At 43.3% G+C, this 22,559-nt stretch overlaps 1 protein-coding gene across 1 annotated transcript in view; it reads right to left on the reverse strand.

Annotated features, from left to right (window-relative positions):
• Nucleotides 1-8,715: 8,715 nt before the first annotated feature.
• The window catches only part of Ebf2 (EBF transcription factor 2), a 177,425-nt gene continuing 163,581 nt past the window's right edge, over nucleotides 8,716-22,559 (reverse strand). The window contains exons 15-16 of the mRNA XM_046447888.2: nucleotides 16,028-16,195; nucleotides 8,716-11,621 (exon numbers count right to left, since the gene is read on the reverse strand). Coding sequence (XP_046303844.1) covers nucleotides 11,590-11,621; nucleotides 16,028-16,195 — 200 coding nt within the window. The 3' untranslated portion in view covers nucleotides 8,716-11,589. The remainder of the gene's footprint in view (nucleotides 11,622-16,027; nucleotides 16,196-22,559) is intronic.

Below are 22,559 nucleotides of genomic sequence, written 5' to 3' on the forward strand. Positions count from 1 at the left end.
ACTGGAAGTGCAAGGGACTTTTCAGTGTGCCCAGGAGAAGAGAGGAACCCAGCCCTGGAGATGGGTCCCGGAGAGCCCCAATTCCCAACTCCTCCTCCACAGAACATGGTACCTCTCGCGGGGCGGGGGGGGGGGGGGGGCTTGAGACAGGAGCTCTGCTTTTATCTTGGTGAAATTGACCTTACATTTCTGTGTCCCAAGACTTACCAAAGGGCAAGGAGATGTTCTGAAACAAAAATGGATCAGGTATGTTCTTGTCAGTAAAATTGCTGGAAAAGGGAATTTAGGGTCATTTGTGGATTAGATAAACCCTGGGGCTCCTTTACTGGCTTCTCATTGCCATGGGTATTAGAGAACTAGCTGTGCTATCGTCTTTCCAGAAATGCTGCCTCCTGCACAGCAGGGCAGGTAGATATGTGCCTCCCCAAAGACCCCCACTCAGACTTTTGAGTGACAGGAGCCCCTCTACTAGGACGGCCTTCCATGGTAAGGAGCCCTTTGAAGCCGCCGCCAATTCCTCCTGCATCGTGAGGTAAATGGCGCCATTCCACATGCAGTACTCTTATCTCTAAGTGTTTCACAACACGGACTAATTAATGATCTTCTTTCCTGCACTGCCAGGGAGGGGTTGTAAGGAACGAGGGATGCATGGCTTTACCAGAAAAGCACGTGTTAGTTTTCTTCCCAGGAGAAGGGAGGAGAGACAAAACTGTACCGAGCTGAACACTTGCTGTGTCTGCCACTTTGACATTCGTTATTTTATTTAAACCTCACCACAATCTTGGCAGGAAAGGAAACTTGGCATAATGGTCTTCTTATCTCCATTTTTTTTTTTTTACAGATGGGGAAGTTGCAGCTCAGAAAGATGATTTTCTGGTGATCCTACAGTGACAGGGAGAGAGGAAGAGGAGGTGGGATCAGAACCCAGGCCTGCAGGCCTCCGTGGTGTTGCTCCACATCGCAGAGGATGGGGGGTTAGCATTGCCATGTTCTTCGTGATTAGCACTATTCTTGGCAACCATTCTCATAAATATTGAATGACCATGATATTTCAATTGTACGTAGCCCCAATCTGTGAGGCACTTGAGTTCCATGAAGCTATTTGACTCTTGTTGAAGCCAGAAATGGTGAATATTTGGATTTGAGGCTTGAAGTCGCTCTGGGTTCATTCTTGTCTTAAAAGCAATTTTTCATGTGTTCAAACTCTTGGACTTAGAAAAATCTGGAACTGAAAACAATGCTTGCGTTGTCCTCAAAAGTCAGAGCCATGACACACCAGATGTTCTAGTCGATGATAAAAAAAAATCATTAACTTTTAATGGGAGAAAACATAGGCTGATGTGAGGACACATTGTTTATTCTTTTGTATCAGCACTTATTGAAAAAACAGGGAGTGCGGCTTCTCCTGTGCACGCAACTCCCTTCCAAGCACACAATGTACTTAGCAACTACTTCCTGGGATGGCATCCATTGTTCTACCCTAATTGTCACTGAACCAAAGGGTACCCAAGGTCAAACAGTGGTCCCACAAACCAACTTGAGCAAATCCCGGCTGCTCCCTGTCTTGGCACCTGTCCGGTAAGTAGCCGTGGCCCTTCAGAGGAAGATGTTCATGGACCCAAAGGCAGGACCAGGGCTGAAACTCTGCATCTTTGAAGATGACAAAGCAGTGAAGCCTGAGTGGCATTGATTATTTCATTCTGTGCTGGCAAGGGGACATCTGGGGACACGTTAGAGTCTGTGAGACTCTGGAAGCCGTGTGGAAGACATTGCTGTTGAATTGACTGAGCATCACATGTAGGGATTCCGCATGCTCATTCAACTGTTTGTTTTTTATGGAGAGCCTATTCATGCCAAGTCCTATTCTCATGATCTGGGACCACAGCAGTGAATTAAGAGTCTCCCCCAACACACACTCCCAAATTCAACCCTCATTGAAATGACATTCTCCAAAGTACAGACTTTTTTTTCTCTTAATCCTAATAACTCTGTGTGTGTGTATGGATGGATGGATGTAGTTGTGACAGGCACATGCACATATACACATAGTGTACTTGTTTTGCATTTAAAAGACGAAGAATCAATGCAGTCGTTCATTAAAGATTACATAGCCAAGAATGGTAGAACTTGAATTTAAATGCAGATCTAGGAATCCTAGCTATTTTCATCCTTCCACACTGAATTCTGTCCATAAAATATGTAAAGGATTAGGGATCTATTGTAGGGGAATAACCGAGAACCACCTCCTACTACCTGGGCTATGATAGTTCATGCACCATTTTAACAGATTTCTTAGAATCAGGCAATGGATTCTTTTTTACTTGCTCTTCATTAGACCAAATTCCATTAGGACAATCTCTTTTGATTGTTGTTTTGGGAGCTGCTAATATCTTTTTTTTTTAATATTCATTTTTTTTAGTTGGACACAATACCTTCATTTTATTTATTTATTTTTAATGTGAGGCTGAGGATTGAACCCAGGACCTTGCACGTGCAAGGCGAGCGCTCTACTGCTGAGCCCCAGCCCAGCCCCATGTATCTTATTTCTTGTATTTGGCAGAATCCAATAGAGAGGGTGGGGAATGCAGCCACTGCACCGGACCCAGAGCTGGTTATCTATAAGGTCAAAAGTGAGTTGGTGAGTGGTGGTAGAATAGAGAGGCACACAGAACTGTGGATCTAGCTGCTTTTCTTGAATTACTGTCATGCACTGCAGAGTGCATGAAGCTATCCAGACTAAAAAGCCATCCTAAGACCCTTTCTGCCAATTCCCTCTGGAATCACTCAAGGAAATGAAGAAATGAGAAAGAAGGGCATGAGCTTCATCTTGATGAAACCAGGAAACAAGTTGCCAGGCAAATGCAGGTGAAAGGGCTGGTAAGGGCAGTGGGAAGCAGATGGGCCTGTGGGAAGGCTGAGATGGACACAGCAGACAAGTTGCTGGGATGCCAGGGGCCGCCCTGAGGGACAGCCCGGGGAATCTCGTTGGAAACACGTGGAACGAGCGCGCAGTCTGCCTGCAGCCATGTCTCTGGACCCTATTTGGCAGAGGGAAGAAGCGCAGTCGCAGAACTGATTGAGGGCATGACCCAAGAAGGCCGCACAGGTAGGAAGCGGTGAGCGGGTGAGGAAGAGCTGTCACCATGAGCCACTGCACAGACGCTGGTCTGTTTTTCCAAAGAGGCAAAATCTAAAAGAAGTCTCTCCCTCTCTCTCACACACCTACACGTACACACATACCACTGAAATAAGAATTCCTGCAAAGCTGGAATATCACCTAGACCCTCCCCTCTTGTGTTCCTGGACAATAGCTGGTTCAACTAAAGAAAGAAATTGAAGAGGACCTTAGAAGATGGAAAGATCTCCCGTGTTCTTAGACAGGCAGAGTTAATATTATCAAAGTGGCCATACAACCAAAATCATTATAAGGATTTGATGCAATTCCTATTGAAATTCCAATGACGCTCTTCATAGAAATAGAAAAAGCAGTCAGGAAATTAATTTGGAAAAATAAGAGGCCCAGAATAGCCAAAGCAATCCTTAGCCATAAAAGTGACGCAGAAGGCATCACTATACCAGACCTTAACTGTACTACAGAGCTATAGTAACAAAAACGGCATGGGATTGGCACCAAAATAGACACATGGACCAATGGTACAGAATAGAAGACACAGAGGCAAACCCACATAAATACAGTTATCTCATACTAGACAAAGGCACCATAAACATACATTGGAGAAAAGACAGCCTCTTCAACAAATGGTGCTGGGAAAACTGGAAATCCACATGTAACAAAATGAAATTAGACCCCTATATCTCACCCTGCACAAACTCAACTCAAAGTGGATCAAGGACCTAGGAATTAAGCCAGAGACTCTGCACCTACTAGAAGAAAAAGTAGGCCCAAATCTACATGATGTCGGCTTAGGAACCACATTCCTCAACAAGACTCTAAAGTGCAAGAAGTAAAATCAAGAACCTATAAGTGGAATGGTATCAACTAAAAAGCTTTCTCACAGCAAAGGAAACAATCAAGAACATGAAGAGAGAGCCTACAGAAGGGGAGCAAATCTTTGCCACCTGCAGCTCACATGGAGCATTCATCTCCAGGATATATAAAGAATTCAAAAAACTTAACACCAAAAAGACAAATAACACAATCAATAAATGTGCAAAGGAACTGAGCAGACACTTCACAGAAGAAGAAATATGATCGGTCAACCAATATATGAAAAAAATATCTAACATCTCTGGCAATTAGAGAAATGCAAATTAAAACTACACTGAGATTTTATCTCACTCTGTCAGAACGGCAAAGGTACACTCATATATTGCTGGTAGGACTGCAAATTGGTGTAATCACTCTGGAAAGCAGTATGGATATTCCTCAGGAAACTTGGAATAGAACCACCATTTGACTCAGTTATCCCACTCCTCAGGACTTAAAATCAGCATATTATAGTGATGTGGCCACATCAATGTTCTTAGCAGCTCAATTCACAATAGTTAAACTATGGAACCAAACTAGGTGCCGTTCAACAGATGAGTGGATAAAGAAAATTTTATACACACACACACACACATACGCACACACATACACACACACACACCAATGGAATGTTACTCAGCCATAAAGAAGAATGAAATTATGACATTTGCCAGTACATGGATGGAACTGGAAACTATCATGCTAAGTGAAATAAGCCGATCCCCTAAAACCAAAGGCTAAATGTTCTCTCTGATATGCAGATGCAGATGCTAATAAGGGTGTGAGAGGGAAGAACAGAAGTTCATTGGTTTAGACAAAGGAGAGTGAGGGGAAGAGGGAGGAATGGGAATAGGAGAGACAGTAGAATGAATGGGACATCACTTTTCTATGTTCATATATGAATATGTGATCAGTGAAACTCCACATCATGTATAACCACAAGAATGGGATCCCAGTTAGAATAAGTTATACTCCATGTATGTACAGTATGTTTACAGCTATTTTATTTTTTTAATTAAATTTTTTATTTGTTCTTTTAGATTTACATGACAGTAGAGGGTACATAGTGTACCCAGTGGTGGAGTGCTCCCTCGCATGCATGGGGTGCTGGGTTCCATCCTCAGCACCACATGAACAAATAAAATAAAGGTTTTGCATCCATCTGCAGCTAAAAGTTTGTTTTTTTTTTTTTTTTTTTTTTTTTTTTTTTTTTTTTTTTAAAAAAATATTTATTTATTTAAGTTCTCGGCAGACACAACATCTTTGTATGTGGTGCTGAGGATCGAACCCGGGCCGCACGCATGCCAGGCGAGCGTGCTACCGCTTGAGCCACATCCCCAGCCCAAGTTTGTTTTTTTTTAAAGCAGCACTTAGAAGATGAGGTAGATGCCAATGGGGAGAGGAACCACCAGAGCCCCTCCCAAGAACCAGAATGAAGGACCAGAGGGTGTATTTTGATGTTATGATTAAAGAAAACTTTCCAGAAATGAAAAAAAAAAAGACTTTAATCTGTACGTTGAAAGGGAAAGTTGTATCCCAGGGTCAATGGAGGGGAGGGCATGGGGCGACAGAAAACAATCAACACCGAGCAATGTCCAGGGGAGGTTACTGTGCTTCCAATGCAGAGAAGAGTCCTTTGGGCCAGCAGACAAGAAAGAAGCACATCACGTGTGAGCAGAGTGACCCTGGGAGAGTCCCAGCTGACATAATAATTTATTGTACCCTTCTTCACTCTCAAAACCAGCACAATTTGTACAATAAATTCTAGGATGGTCTTAGGTGTATAAGAGGAATACTAGAAGGGAAGGAGGAAGGTGGGGCATGGCTTCAGACATCTCCATAGCAACACGAATACTAGGTGACAGCAAAAAGCACAAACCAAACCAACCACACTCCTATGAGTTCCTCAAAGCAAGTGTAAGCCCAGAAATTCTACATTCAGCCAAACAGATATTGAAATAGAAACAGAGCAATTAGCTGGGTGTGGTCCCCACACACCTGTAATACACCAGGGATTCTGGAGGCTGAGGCCTGAGGATCTCACATTGGAGGCCAGCCTGGGCTTAGCTCGTGAGACCCCGTGTCCAAATAAAGCATAAAAGAGGCTGGGGATGTAGCTCAGTGGTACATTAAGGATGTGTAGCTCCTGGGTTCAGTCCCTAATATAAAAAAAAGAGATTGAGAGAGTATGCAATCAATTTTTATATGCATAAGACAAGGAACAGAATTCTCCTTAATCCTGTTTGAAAAACTAATGAGAAATAATCTCTTCATATAACCAAGAAAGGAACTGACAAATGGTAGCAGGTTTGTCCCAATTTAAAATCATTGTGTACTTCATTCCCTATCAGCCTGGTCTCTTTGTGCTTGAGGCTTGGGTTCAGGATATCACAAAATCTATCTAATCTATAAATTGGGAGTGATTCTAGATGTGATCCTCCTGCCTTAGCCTCCCGAGTCACTGGGATTACAGGCGTGTGCCACCACACACAGCCCAGAAGGTCTCTTCGATCCTCCTCCTACTTTCCATTTCTATGGCCAAGCCATAATTCAGGAAGGAGACATTCCTGTCTAGGCTACTGCAATAGTCCCCTAAGGGCAGGAGAAATTGGTATGATAGCTGAGCTGTCCAATCAGAAGCCATTCATCCCAGTGGTTCAGCACACGGGCTAATCCACTTTCCATCCCTGCCTCCATACCCACTACTCCGATCCATGACCCACACTGGAGTTCCTATGATTCTTCTCCAGCACCAAGTGGACAGAGTCACTCCTGGACCCAGGTTCCTTTAGTAGCCTTCCGTTATCTGCAGAGCAGGCCTATGGAGAAAGTAAACTTCTTGGCCTGGTGAACCAGGTGCTTTGGAACTTAGTCTCCATTAATTCTTGAAGTTCTGAGTCTCAGCACCTTCCCACGAACGCCCCACAGCCACTCAGAACCTCTTGGTGCCGGTGCATGTACCGTAAGCCCTTTGAGATTCAAGTGGGTGGTTGACAAGTTATCTGGAACTGGAATGGCCCGATGGACTCCTTCCTAAGAGGCTCAGTTCTGGTTCTGGAGTTAGATCTCAGCAAGGGAACCTACATGGGTTAAGTTCCAAAGCCCAGGGGCCAAGCAACCTGCCCCAGGGCTGAGCCAGAGCGTTTCTTCACCTCCCTCCTGTGCCGGCTCCCCTGTTCAGTAAGCAGCAGTCACATTACACTGTAGACAAACTTCACAATATGTCTGATGAGTGACTGACGCGGAGGTCCCTAAGAAGTAATTCTGAGAGTGATGCCATTTGAGACAGATTAGGGACGGCACCCGGGGGTTGGCACCAAACCTGCTCGCTCACTCCTCTCCAGGGGCTGCAGAGAACTCAGGCACCGGGCTCAGGTTTCCACCCAGCACCGAGATGGTGCAGTCCCTGTGCTGCTGGGCCTCCTGTGTAAAGGGGCAGAACCGACGGAGAACCAAACAAATGATACAGATGATGACCAGGACACGGACATCCAGCTACAGAGACCAAGGAGGTCAGCAAAAGGCCCCTGGGAAGCCGACCCTGGACCAGGCCTGAAGGGGGACAGCCCACCAGGCCCAAAGGGGGACACCTACCAGCCTTGCTGACCTCTGGGGGAGGAGGAGCCAGTCTTCAGGGAGGAGCGAAAGCCCTCCACATAGATAAAAGTTGTCCCCGTTTGGAAACACAGCTCGTTCACTTACATAAGGAAGGTGATGTGTGGGGTTTGAAGGTCTCTGAGCCTCATGGGGAGAAATGCGCCAATCCATTTAAACCTGTGAATATTCTGGTTGAAAATCACATTTAGGATCAAATGACTCTAAGTGCGTTTTGTGCAGTTCCCTTTACACGCCCCCGCTCAGGTTGTCCTTCCCACCTGGGACAGTCACTGCCACCAAATACCGGTCCTTTGGGTGGCCCTGAGCAGCTCAGCCTCCTCCATGGACACCCCTCTGACCACTGCAGCCCTCTGTGATGGCTTCAGCCCCTGAGTCTTCCCGTTGAGCTGTCCCCTATGCATCCCTTCCTTCCGTGGGCACCTGCTACGCCCCTTTCCTAAATTTGAGAACAGGCAACGAGTCCGTCCCCTCCAGTTCTCCACCCATGTCTAAGGATCAGCTTATAGCATGTGTTCAGCAGCTTTAAGTAGATGGCCCAGGTGCTTAAGAACTCCAAGAGCCAACAGCCAACAGGGCAAAGGGGGTCTTTGGAGTTCAGGGGTTTTTATGGAAGAATTTGACCAGATGAATCTAGATAAATACAGAGAATTGACAAAGTCATTCAAAAGCTCTCCTCCAGGTAAGCACCACAGTGCACTTTCCTCATAGATAAAAGCAACTTGAATCTAATATATGAAATATGATATGTCAAGAGCTTTGTAATGTTTTGAACAACCAATAAAAAAAAAAATTTCCTCAAGGGCTGGGGATGTGGCTCAAGCGGTAGCGCGCTCGCCTGGCATGCATGCGGCCCGGGTTCGATCCTCAGCACCACATACAAACAAAGATGTTGTGTCCACCGAGAACTAAAAAATAAATATTAAAAAATTCTCTCTCTCTCTCTCTCTCTCTCTCTCTCTCTAAAAAAAAATTTTTTTCCTCAAGGAAAATTCAAGAGACCAGCAGTTATAAGGAACACCCCCCCGCAAGTCAAGAACAAATCCCAAATTAAATTTCTCTTAAATAAACAAAACAAAAAAAAGGAAACAAAGCCAAAGTCCAATTTTTACAGTACAAAAATTTTATTTTTTTTGTTAGGATAATTTAAAGTTTAAAACTGAAGTAGACATATTCATTTTACAAACAAGATATTCTTTCATAAGTAAGACCATTAAAAACAGTAAACAAAAAAGCCGTCTTTACAAAAAGCTCTGTGCATAGCAACTTTATGCTGTATATAACTGACAAAGCAAAACAATAAAGTAAAACTATACAGTTTGAAAATGAAGCCATACTGTACAAAAGGTAGAGAAGATAATGGTTGTTAAACCATGCATATTGAAATGTGCAAAGAAAAACTGGGAAGAATTTCGATGCTCTAACAAAAACATGAGATAAATAAGGAAGTAAATTGTCCCTTTAAATGAAAAAAAAATCGTACACAGCTCCTCTCATCAAGATAGGTTAGAATTTTGTAGTTACCTATAGAAATACTCATATTCCAAGTGGCACAAAAATAACCTGGGACCGGATGATTCAATAACAATAATGAAGGAGGACAGTGTAGCTCTGTTTTTAATTTATTAGTACACTAAAAATAATCCTTACACACATTTGTACAATTAAATAGACCTGTTGCTGCCAAGGTTCTAGCTGAATGGTCAAGGATGTCAGGTATTTAGTTACACATTTTTCCGTGTAAAGCTACCAACAATTCTACAATCATTTTGAAGACAGTACTGTACTCATCTTCATGCAGGAGCAAGATTCACAGGTTCTAAAAGCAATGCTACTTAAAAAAAACATTTCCTTATGTTGGATTGGCTCAAATCCAGGTCCGAACATGCTTAAATTTGTTCTGCCTTCACTTTTGGATGGTAATGTTTGTCTTCCATACATTCTTCCCCTTCCCTCGAATTTTTCGCTGGGGAACGTTTTCTCCTATGTTTCCGTGTGTTTTGGCGCTTGGAGCCCTGACTGCGAGGCCTGTCAGCAGCAGTTATAAGCATGCCACACTTCCAAAACCTTGGATTCTCAATGTGCATAGAAAAAGTATAGGTTATACTGGATAATTCCAGAGTGAGCTAAAGGCAAACAAGATGTCGGGGGTTGGGCGTGAGGGGGCAAAGAGGTCATCTAAAAATTGGCTCAGATATCCTAAGGGTGTTTTTCCATGATAGCTGCATTAATTCCTAATGTTAGAACCTCAACCAAGAACCCAAAATTAAGTCTTTGTATAGATGCTACTGTGGTGCCAGGGAGTCAAAAAGAGAACCCCAAGTGGAAAAGATGATACAGCATTGTCAGCAATCCAAGCACACCTGGACGCATCTCCAGGGCCACTCGGGATTTCCAGAACCTACCTCTTTTAGCAGCTACTGCAAGGTTTCCTCCCTAAGAGCTAGTCCCGGGACTACAAAGAGCCCATCCAGGGCAGAGTCACTGCACTGTTTACAGCACGGGTGGCCCTGATCTCTGAATCTCCCAAGAATCCCGATTTCCATGGCTTTGAACATCAGGAGAGAGGCTTAGGGATGTTCACATTTCTCTTCCACATCTCATCCCACTCTCATCTGAAAACAGTGTCAAGTGGATTACATATTCTTTTCAAGAGAGTTTAATAACGTAAAAGAGGAAATCTGTAGACAGAGTCAAGGACTTGGCCACTCTTAGACTGATCCTGAGAGTTCAAGAAAGAGTCATCATCTCCAAACTCTGTTTCTGAATTTCTGTGGGGCTTTATGCCTCTGTACTGAGTATCAGGCCACCAAAGAGGAGGAAGTGTGTGGCTCTGGGGACGAAGAATTCCAAAGGGGCCCTTGGTTAGCAAAGTCTGTGGCTTTGGCTCTTCTTGAAGGTGAGACGCTTCTTCCCTTGGGATGCTCCAAGAGATATGAGAACAGGGGATTCTCTCCATTGTTCAGGGGAGAATGTTAAAAGCTCAGATGGATTTTAAGGAACTATTCACAAAAGGGTGAATACCAAAAGGGATGTGTAGACCACTTAAGAAAGCAGATGGAGCTGGGAATGACAGGAAGCATTAGAGCGTGTGTGTAGTGCATGTACTTGAGTCTTGGTTTTTGCAGTGGGTTATTCTGTAGGAATCCATGTAAGTTACATGTTCTTGCCATGGGTCAATAAAATGATGGAAAAAGAGGGGGATGCAGGCTGAAGGGTAAGAGTCTAGGAAGTAACTGTAGTAATAATCACACACTTTTAAAACTTGTTACTACATGTTTGCATCATCTTCATTTTACATCAGAAAGAGAAACTCTTCTCTCTTCCAGAAAAAAAAAGGTCTTAATTTCTACCTCTACTTACAATAAGTTACACGTTTATTTATTTAAATAATTGTAAAACATTTTAAAATTTTTTCCCTTTTTTGTTTTTTTTTAAAGAGATTAAACTATAAGCAAACACACATACATTTCATCATTCAATTCAGGTTTCATTTTAAGAAAGTCTTCCATGCTGGTACCCTGTTTTGTTCAATTTTTTTTTTCTGCATAAACTAAATTGGTATCTGAAAGGCTTCATAGAAAATAGAAACTTTCAACATTTTTTTTTCCTACAAAGAAAAACAAATAGTATCCAAAATATTAAGCATGAATTGTTTTGCCAATTTTTTTTCTTAAATATTTTACAAACATAGGAAGGTGGTTTTCATAATGTTCATAACAAAGAATTGCATTTCTGCTCTTAGCACTGACTACGTCAATGACATCTTTTGTCCTTGTCCCCAAGAGGGTCAGTTTGTGTAGCTACCATCAGAGCTACAGGAGACACGTGAGACCAGGTAAGATGGTGGCTCCTTGCATTCCCAAATCTGTCCATCACGTCCACTGGGGGCACAACGCTCCCCAAAGAGCTCAGAGTGCTTTCCTCATTATTGGTCCATCAGAGTAAGTAGTTTTGTGCTATGAGAAAGCAGTTCTTCCTCCTCTTTACATGGGGGGCACGACAAGTCCCGTCATGGCTGCAAGGAGAGAGTGGCACAGGAATGAGACTGGCAGGCTTTTATGTGTAAGCTTATTTGCACAGAGAGAGAGCAGGGGCTGGGAATGACAGAGTCTGAAGCCAACCAGGGAGCTGGTGCCCTCGGCTGTATGTGAACCCTTTTTCTCCAGGTTTGGGCTAACAGACAGAAGCCTTAAGGGATCACTGTGGAGTTTTTCTTACAGGGCCAAGTGTCACATTTTGCTTTATATTACTGGGTTGTATAAATGAGATGCTAAACATGTAAACCAAAATGCAATATATGTGAGCTATATTTTTTATTATTAGACTAAAATAATTTCCAGATGATACTGTTCCAAATTCCCTCAATGGGAAACTCCAGCTGTTGAGCCTGTTGACTTATTAGGCATGACTTACAGCAGACCCAGCTTTCTATCCATCCTACATGTCTTAGGGTTGGGGATATAGCTTTATAGCCATTCTAGACTACGCCTGTTTAGTGCTTTGATTGTTTGTTTGTTTTTTCCTTAAGGAGCTCATTTTCCTTTGGTGCTCACTGCTGGTGTGTGACTCCATTCACTTCTGGATGCTGGTGACTGGAATAGAAGACTTAATTTAGTTCCTAACTCAGGGTGCCCCCAGTCCCCACTCCTCAAGCCCTGTCCAAGTGCAATATCCAGGGCCTCCTCCATCTAGCCAAGAGGATGCTACCGATACCTGTCTGGGTGGAATCAAGTCCCAGGTTTCCCCTTGACCTGGGAAATAAAGTGGCACAAGCAAGATGTTAAAAAAAAAATCACCAGGGAAACCTATTCCTCTGGTTTTGGCTTTGACATGACAAGTCCTAAATCATCACATTCTTGGAAAATGGCAGAATAGGTTTCCCTGCAACCAAACTTCTAAATGTAATCTAGTATTTGATTCTATGATTTCTCCCATGTACAATAGCAAATTGCATAGGAGCATTTGGTTGAGCGGTGCCTACTAAGCGGATGGGGGAAATGATGGACAATCTTCTTGCCCAATCTGCCAACTCTTTCTTTTATTTTTCCTCTTCTTCCCTCTCTCTCTATTTCTCTGCCTCCTGCTGCCCCTTTGCTCCATCCCGGCTAGTCCTCTCAGGCAAAATTGTCAGCCGTCTATTTCCCTGCCCATACAGGCTTTATTGAATGTTTGTGAGATCTGGATTAAGGTCTTACACAGCTAGCAAAGCCTTAATTATTTTTGCCTGTATTACTATATATTGAATCGATGTAACTTTTCAATAAAGGCGGTTCAATTCTGGACACTCCCCGATGATTTGGGGATATAGCAACTCGAGTAATTATCCCAGAGTGTAGGCGGGTTCTTTTTTTTTTTTTTTTCCTGGAGGGAACTGGAAAATGAATCAGACACACAGTGTATAATATTATCCTGACAATCTATACTTATCAACTGTAAATGCCTGATAAATAAGGCAGAATGGTGGAGAGCTCTCTGGCAGTAAGATTCCGACTCACATTCTCACCTTTCTCTTTCTTTGTCATTTAAAACTTCTCAGCCCCTTCCTTTTTTCTGGGTCTTAGAGAGGGACCAAAGGAGCGTTTGAAAGGGGGCCAATGCCCTTCTTGCTAGCCCTGCATCCAACTCTGGATCTTGGCTAGAAGGAGACCTTGGCTTTTTAAGGAAGATAGAATCTGGAGAAGCAGCGAGCATTTTCACTGGTGGGGAGATATGCTGTTGGCTGTGCTGACATCCATTTCCTCTTTAACTTTGGCATTTCATGAGAAAGCAATAATCTCCCTTTGGTCCAAGTGGCAAGTAGATATGAGTGAAAGGTGAAGGGCAAAGAGGAATTTCATTACGACTACCCTGGGCAGACAGGGACTGTCAGCACCTAGGCTCTGGAGTCCCAACCTCTGTGTTCAAGTCACCCATCACTGGTCCTGTGACCTCAGCAAGCTACTTAACTAAAAATGATGATCATGGTGTGACTTGAAGGAGGTAATTTATGCAGGGCACTCCGTCAGCCCCTCATACTCAGCACAAGTCATAGGGAGTGTTGACAGCAGCGCCTCTGTTGACAATTAAGATATGTCACCTCACCATTGTCTAGAGAAGAGCCCCTCAAGGGCACCTTGGCCCATATTTCTCTCTCCCCTGTCTCTAAAAAGATGGAGACCCCAGTTTATGAGGCTCTGAGGTTCCAGGATTTGTTCATACAGTGCCCATGGACTGTGCATTCAAGGTCAGCTTGGTCTCCTGCCTCTCCATACCAACAGGTACCTATGTTGCTGGATACTGGGCCTCCATTCACCTGGTCCAAAATGGGGGTGAGCCAGAGGCAGTCACGCACTCATTCCATCATTAATACTCAGAATTCACTTTTATTTCTCCTTACTTCTGGTTCTCATAGTTCTTTGTGATTAGTTTTAAGGCAACAACCTTTAATTGACAGGTATTTTTTCCTTTTCCCTCTCTTCCTCCTCCTTCTTTTTCTTTTTCAGGTTCAAATCACCAGGGAATTGGGAGGAAGCTGTCGGATGCCAAAGAGATCTGGGACTTCAAAGAGATTCTAAAGAAACGAAGCCAAAACCTAGAGCTGTGCCTAAGCCTAGCCGGCTAGCTAAGTTGTCTCCCCTACAGAAATAATCCAAACGTGGAGCTCAGCCATTCTCCCAGGATGAGCCTTATGACCCCAGTGACAGGCAGTGTGTGGCCGTGGACCCTGCTGGGGCTGCTCCTGCCCTGCAGGTGAGTCTCCCTGGGTAGAAGAGACCAGATGGACATTGGCCACAGCCAACTCTATGCACCAAACTCAGCACACGCGTGAGAGGAGGTGGGGGAGGCTTGCAAGTGGGACCTCTTGACACTTTTTCCCTTCAGGTAAGGCCGAGCACATTTGCTGAATTGCAAATTCAGAGAAAGCAGGGCAGGGCTATGCTTCCTGTCTCCCTCCCATGCCAATGTGGAGGAAAGCCTGTGCTCACTCTTGGCCTCTCCTGTCCTTCCCATTCTGGGTTTTCCCCACTCGGTTTAAAGTCTGTAAATAAAGCCCAAGAACTCAGAGGGTTTCATCTCTGAAGTGGTTGTGGGGAAGGGGGAACATTCAGCAATAGTTTTGTTTCCATCTGGAGATGCAGCCATCCTGGACTAGGTCTGGCACAACCCCCCATGACAGGGTGCAGACCACAGCCTTTGAAGAGAGACGGGCAGGTGGGGACACTTAGCTACAGCCCAAGCTGTTTCTCTAAGGCTTAGACACATGGGAGAAAACAAAACAGAGATATTTCCATAAAATAAATTCCAATGTGCCAACTATCCCCATGTTGGGTGGCACGGGGTCCCAGCTGCTTGGTCTAGCTACACGTGCAGGATTTTCAGTTCGGGTTCTGATTTTGAATTTCTCTGTCAAGACCCTTGAGTTGGAGGACACATCATCCTCGCGAGCCTTAGGATGGGACAGGAACCTAAATTACCTCTCAACTCCTTTCTCAGCCACTGATGGAGAAGGAGCCTCCCTGGTCCCTACAGGACTGGTACCCATGTGCTTTTATGCAGCCCCAGGAGCTGCCATCTCCTGCATGGGTCAGTGCACCCCACTGAGCTCTGCTCGCCTCAAGACTTGGATGCTCAAGGGGTTAACTGAACGTCACTCTCTGGTTTCACCCCACCTGCCTGTCCTGAATGTTGTCATGTCAAGACACGAGGAACTGCCTGAAAACTACGGTGACCCATTGTGCACAGCAGTTTCCAATTTGCTTCTTGCTATCGGCTGCCTCCTACTCGCGATGGGATGATTGGATTCTCATGTACTCATCGCATTTGTGTTACGTCACGTCATATTATGTTTTAGGACATTGCTCAAAAGTGGGTTTGACAGGTGAGATTAATTTTTGTTCTTAGAAACAGTATGTCTTTAACTCTTTCTTCCCTACACCACCCCTGATCGGCGGGCACCTGCTATCAATTTGGCTAGCATGTAACCAGCATTCCCGGAGCTTCCTGGTTGTTCCTGATGGACCCTTCCACGTGTGCCGCTAGAAGATCTGTGCGCTGCAGATGGCAAGCCACTTAGGAAGGCGCAATCCCTGCATGGCATCAGGCGGGGTGGCGTAACCAGGCACCTTCCAGACACACTGCAACAGCTCACGGACAGTAGTGCTAGAGATTCCAGACCCCCTTGGATTATAGGTGTGGTTCTCAGTGAACTGAGCAACCTGCAGTTTGCTGACTTCTCTGCCTTCCACCCACCACCCACACCTTGCTTTTACCTGGAGTACCAGCGCAGTTGCACAAGCCGTTCATGACTCGTGATGAAAACACCAAAGCACCTCTCTACAGGTGAACAGCTGGAGCTAGGAATGATGTCGTGCGGTTTGCTCTCGCTTTCAGGCATGGCGGCACCTGTGTGGTGCACACACCTAAAGCCGAACCCTCACTCACCTCTGAATCCATTTCCATTGCCACTGGAGCAGGCGGGCGAAGGGGAGCCTTGGGGCCTGATGACAGGGGCAAAGGCACTCTTCTGTTTGACAGCAGGAAAAACTGAAGAGGAAAATGGTAGGATGGAGGACGTGCTGGAGGATCCCACGGTGGGACTCGATGACATGACTGGAAGCAAACGCACAACCCTCGTTAGAAAGACTCGTCTAGAGAGTGAGTCCTTCCGTACACTCATCCTGCACACTCTAGTTGAGAAATTATGAACTTCCAGGCATTGTTCTGGATTCCAAGGATTAAAAAACAAGTTGAATGTGACAACACTCCCCCGCAGCCAGTGAGAGGAACAGCCACATGTAACGACCACGATGGTCATGATCCTGTTAAAGGGACACACACGATCATACTGAGATGCAGAAGGCAGGTGCTTTCTGTGTTGGGGGTGAGGGAGGGTGTCATGGTTTAGAGAGGAGGTGTCCCCCAAAAGCTCGTGTGTGAAACAAAGCAAGAATTTTCAGAGGTGAAATTATTAGATTATACGAGCTGTGACCTACTCAAAGCATCAATCCACTGATATGGTTTAATGTAGGAGGTAGGGTGTGGCTGCAGGAAGTGGGTCACTGGGGGCAGGCCTTTGGGGTTTATATCTTTTCCAGCTCTCTCTGCTTCCTGGTTGCCATGTCTTGAGCTGCTCTCCTCCACCACACCCGTGGGCCTTGATGATCTGCCTCACCTCAGGCTGAGAGCAATGCAACCGGCTGACCGTGTTCTGTACCTCGGAAACCAGGGGCCAAAATAAATCTTTCCTCCTCTACATTTTCAGGTTTATCGGTCATGGCCACGCAAAAGCTGACTAACACAGAAGATGTCACAGGAGACGACGTTGTGACAGCTTGTCATTCATGAACAGAAACTTGGCAAGAGAAGACTAAGACCACCACACCTAAAAAAAATCATCAAATCTACCCAGCCTTGGAGACCTCTCCTTCTCCTCCAAAAGGAGCCTGGTCTGAGAGCTATGCCTCCCTGGCCACTCCCAGGGCCCCAGGGGTTAGATGTTGGGGTTCACGTCTTCTTGAGAGTGCCATCTCTGTGGGCTACTTCCTCATTACATGTAAGAGTTTATTAACATTTAGAAGATTGCCTCTCTCTCTCCCTGGACTCGTGGCTCTCCTGGGAAATAAGGCTTCGAGTCAGCCTCCCCTGACATAAAGTTTAGAAAAAAACACCAATATTAACAATATTAACATTAAAATGACTCAAGGGAAGCCGAAAGCTAAGAGTTATGATTTCAAAGAAAAAGAAAGGCAATTTACACCGTGAAGTACCCACCTCTTAATGTCAGATACTCCACCAATTTGCGCCATACAAGAAGATATTTTTACTTACTATGTTCCAGTTGCTAAAAAAGGGGTAGAGTTCACAAGGGTTAAAAAAAAAAAAGCAAGGTGACTTGAAGGTCAAACATTTTGACATCTGGTGGTAGATTCTACCCCCATTTTCCCTCTCTATAAATTATACTTCATACTACATTCACTCAATTGCATATTTAAAACAATTGTAGAAGAAACCTCTAGCATGGTGTCTTTTATAGCAGACACCATGCTAGAGGTTTCTTCTACAATTTTAAATTAAACTTATTTTTTTTTAAAAAAAGAGCTTTCTCTAAAAATCTCTTATCCTTAGGTAATCCTGATTTAGAGCTATGGAGAAGGAAGTATCTGAGTATATCTTTTTATTTTATTTTATTTTATTTTATGTGGTACTGGGGAATGAACCCAGGGCCTTGTGCATGCAAGGCAAGTGCTCTAGCAAGCACTCTACCAACTGAGCTATATCCCCAGCCCTATCTGTCTTTTTTCAAATAATAGAAATAAAAAGAAAAAAACTTGTCAGGATAACAGAGTTCTGGAAGAAGCTCACCTAATACTTGACAATGTAAATGCATAAGAGAGGATGTTGGATTAAGCATGGGAGTAGGTATTAGTCATAATTCCAAGCAAGAGCTCCTTGGGTTTAGCATCAATAAAATAGAAAAACAAACAAACAAACAACAACAACAACAAAAAAAACCCCACAATTATCCTCTTTCTTTAAGATGCGGAAGTAGAGGCCAAAGAAAAGCTGGGGCTCAGGAGGCCCCAATTCTGTCTGCAGTCAGCGTGCCTGATGCACCAAAATGGCACCTTGGTTTCTGCATCCTCAATAGCGGAAGCTCCTTTCTTTCGCTGAGACAGAGCAGTTTCCTTCCACAAGAGCTGGGTATTTACATATACTCCATCCCACTTCCACCCAGCACTCGTCTCATTTTTACAAATGCTTTTTACCTCGTAACCGATCTCAGCCTAAAATGTGATTACCTCATATATGTTTGCCTCTCAGTGGAAGAGAATATACCACACACTTTTCTAAATGACTTAGATAACTGTTGCAGAGTTGAATAAGCACAGGACATTTTAAATACTTTTTATAAAACTTTTGTAAAAATGCCAAAGACCATCCAAATTAATTTAAAATTTAATAGAACTATAACAGAAAATCCTAAAAGGAAATTTACTTTTTATATTTCAGTAAGCACGATTTCTATGCTGATATGTTTCAACAACAACATTGTAAGAGTCAGAAAGTTTCGCTAAGTTTTCAGAAAATTTTGTTAAGTAGGAAGGAGAATACTGACCTTAGATATTCAAAACTGTGATGAATCTACATCAGTTGTGTCAGTGTTATACTAACAAAGAAAGGTAGACCAACAGTTGGGGCAAAATAGAGTCTAGAAACAGGCATGGCTGTGTATTAGATTTTATAACTTCATACAGGTGACGTTTCATAGTACATAGTTGGGAAATGAAAGCATGGAAATACTGAACATTGGGAGACCAAGTTTAGAGTACTTCCTCTTGCTCAACAACAATCTAAGGCAATCAGAGGTGTTCGTAAAAATAAAATCACAAAAATGCTAGAAAAATTAGGAGGGTTATATATAATTTGCATATCTTTTCAACTCCAGAGTTCACAAGCTAGATTTGCCACATAATGAAAAATGTCTGTAAACACACACACACACACACACACACACACAAAGCAAAAGACAAAAAAAGTATTCATGTCCTTGATAGTTAATACGTTTTTTATGAATTACTTAGAAAAAGAAAAACACCTTAATAGAAAAGTGGGCAGAAAACACAAAAAAGGAGAATGAAAAAGACCAGGAGGGCCGTACGGAAGCACTGAGATGGATTAGTAATAAAATGCTTATTAAAACAGTAACGAGATGTTATTTTCCACTTATTAAGTGGATAAAGATTAAGAAAAAATTAACAGGGCAGGGAAGCATACACTTTCTCTTTTCTGAGGGGAGAAACCTCTCTGAAGGGACTTTGGCAATACTTAGCAAAGTATTTTCAAATGTGCACATCCTTTGACCCACTAATTTAATCTCTAGAAATGAATCCCAAGGAGATAATCACGAATGTGCCAAAAAAAAATAGATCCCAGGGCATTTTTATTATAATGAAAAATTGGAAGATAACTTAAATAAGTGACCCACAGTAGGGTAAATTATTTGAAGTCCATGCTTCAGAATGCAAACTTTAAGACTAATGCTGGTGAAGAATATTTAACAGATTATAATAAAAAAGAAAAGAGAAAAGTGAATTATAACAACATATACAGCAAACCCACTGTTATTTTTTTAAAAAGTATTGCAAAAGTCTAGAGGGATATGATGTCCATCCAGTTTTAATGATAGTGTCTCCAGCTGACAAGATTGGGAATATTCTTAAAACATTCCTTTTTACTTGTCCCTATTCTCAATTTCTACAATGAACAGGTATTATTTCTGATGTAGGTGAAACTAGTTAAAGCTACTGAAACTTTAAAATGGAAAATCTCTGTTTCAGAGATAAGAAGTAGTATAGTCCTTTGCAGTAGGGATTAGTAATAGCTTTCCTGAATGATGGTAATTTTCTTCTTTGATTTAAGACCTTACTGCTTTCACACAAAAACTGTCTGTTAACCTCTTTTGATACAAAAGAAAGAAAAAAAAAAGAGAGAGAAATGGAGTACTAAAACCTCAAATTCCCAAGAAGAACATAATGATCATAAAACTTTTTTAAAGCAAACATCACTTCTAATATTTGTACTCCATTCTCAGGACCGAGGTCTGCATTCCTGACTGATTTTATGAAGGCCAACTCCGTATGAGTGACTTTGGTGATTTGGCCACCTTTCGCCTGCCTCCTTCCATTGATGGGATGGCAGAATCTCATTAGTCATGCATGGGAGCAAACACTTCAATTTTCAAAATGTGTCTGTCCACAACTGGGAAGGTGGACTTTAAAAGTTAACAATGGTATCCCTGCATAGAAATGGAGATGTGGTTTTGCTTTTCTTCTCTTCATCTTTATGAGCTTTTCGAAATGTCTACAATGAGAACATTACTGTTGTAATAGGATTTTTTCTTCTTTTCTAAAGAAACATGATAGAAACACATCAAAATATTAAAAGAGGTCTTTTCTTGGGGTGAAAGTATGCTTTCTTTTAAAAACTATCTGCATATGTTCAACATTTAATATTTTATGGCAGAAAAAAATGTCTTAATATTTATTTCTGATAATATAAAAAATATTGAAGCCTAGGGCACAGTGTAGGGCTTTCAGTGAGGTAGGAATCTCTGAGGACAGGTTGGACTCCTGCCTGGGTGGATTCTGTCCCACACTTTGGATTGGCTTAGTGGCTATTCTGCTTTGGAAGAAATGGTCCCCTGGGTGTTGCAGACTTGCTAAGTAAATCAATCTTTGGGGACACCAGACCTACCATTTTAGGAAAGTTGATCACACATACTTCCAAGAGAGAATTTCTCCGGACATCTCTCTCTCTCTCTCTATGGAGAGAGGCCAAACTAAAGGCAAGCAGGTCTGGCCCAGAAATCCATGTGAATGTGGAGAGTTCGGGAAAAACTACTTTTCTTCTCCCAAGGATTGATTGACTTGCAGGGCCTCAGCTGGAACCCCCCCGGGCACAGAGCCTCCTTTGCATCGAGCCATTGAGTTTGCTGGCGCTAAGGGGTCTGTCAGCATTTCATTATAACCCCCTATTGTCAGGGGTTTCGAATTCAGCCATAAAAACTTCCACTGAGCTGGAACTTGGCACACACTGCTACCGCCAGGAAGTGAAGTTTGTGTGTAAAATTGAAAAAACATCTGTTTGGCCATTTTTGAAGTAGTGTGAAGGCAAACGCAGGAAGGAGGCAGAGTTCTGAGTCTGATTCTCTGCACCGGCTGTAACGCAAGTCGAACTTGACCAAGAGGCTTGATGCCATTTCTTTTTTAATGTCTCTGGCAAGTGACTGCCCCACAGCATGGTCCAGCCACATCGGGCATCAGGCTTGTTTAAAAACATTAAATGAGAAATCATAGGATCGTGTTTTCAGACACAAGCAACTGAATTGACGAAATGTTTTCCCTGGGGTTTTTTTTTTTTTCTCCCTCTTTCGCAGAGAGGGGAAGACCTCTCAAGGCAGGTGCTGCTGTGATGAACTCCAGTGGGCATTCGATATTTTTGCAGTAGAGGAATTTGGAATTTGATTGTAACGAATTCACTATTTGGAATCCCACTCCCAGTCTGCAACTCCTGGAGACCCTTTCTCCAGATACGAAGGTGCAAATGATCACTCTAGTGCCCTTGGTGCTGGGAGGTGGCCCGCTATGGCCTTCCCTGATCCCACTGGGCAAGGCAGCTTCTCTTTCTCTTTTCCCTCTTTTGTGTATGGTGACTTGTTTTAGCAGGTGCTTTAAAGGTTTGGGGTGTCATTATTCTTCCTGTAGCAGGGGTCTTGAGTAACCATGAAGCCACTTGCTGGGGTGGGAGGAATTCCTCCCTCCCAGGTAAATTATATTGAGGAGCATCATGCAACGAGCCCCCCCATCTCCGGGCATTTTCCTTCATCTGTTCTCTACCCTCCCTGCCCCTCCTGTCTCCTTCCCACTGCCTGCCCACCGCCACACTACGCCCTGCATTGTTAGCTGACCATTTTTATCCACAAAAACAACTACTTCGTGTGGCTCACCCTAATGCATACATGAATGATCGAACCATATGGAATTTCCATTTTGAGATCAAACATGGAAGGAATTTTGTGTGGTTCAACTTGATAACACAAATTGGGGTTGTGGCTCAGTGGTAGAGAGGTCACCCAGCACGTGCAAGGTCCTGGGTTCCATCCCCAGCACCACATAAAAATAAATAATGGTATTATGTCCAACTAAAATATTAAAAAAAATATGTGTGGACACAAAAGCTTCTACAAATAGTATTCCTCTCTGCACTTTAGTATTTTGTAAATTCAGAACCAAATTAATGGTTCCCTTGCATGGACTATAGGCCATTGATGCTGGCCCTTGGAGTTATCTAATTTTGCTGAACTTATTCTTTTTTTCTTTTATCTCAGTTTCTTTTTCTTTTCTTTATTTTTTCTTTTTTGTGGCACTGAGGACTGAACGCAGGGTCTTGCGCATACTTTGCCACTGAGCTACAT

This window comes from Marmota monax, unplaced genomic scaffold, assembly GCF_021218885.2.
Source record: "Marmota monax isolate L192 unplaced genomic scaffold, Marmota_monax_Labrador192_F-V1.1 WCK01_AAM20220418_F8-fsc00040, whole genome shotgun sequence".
NCBI classification, from domain to species: domain Eukaryota; kingdom Metazoa; phylum Chordata; class Mammalia; order Rodentia; family Sciuridae; genus Marmota; species Marmota monax.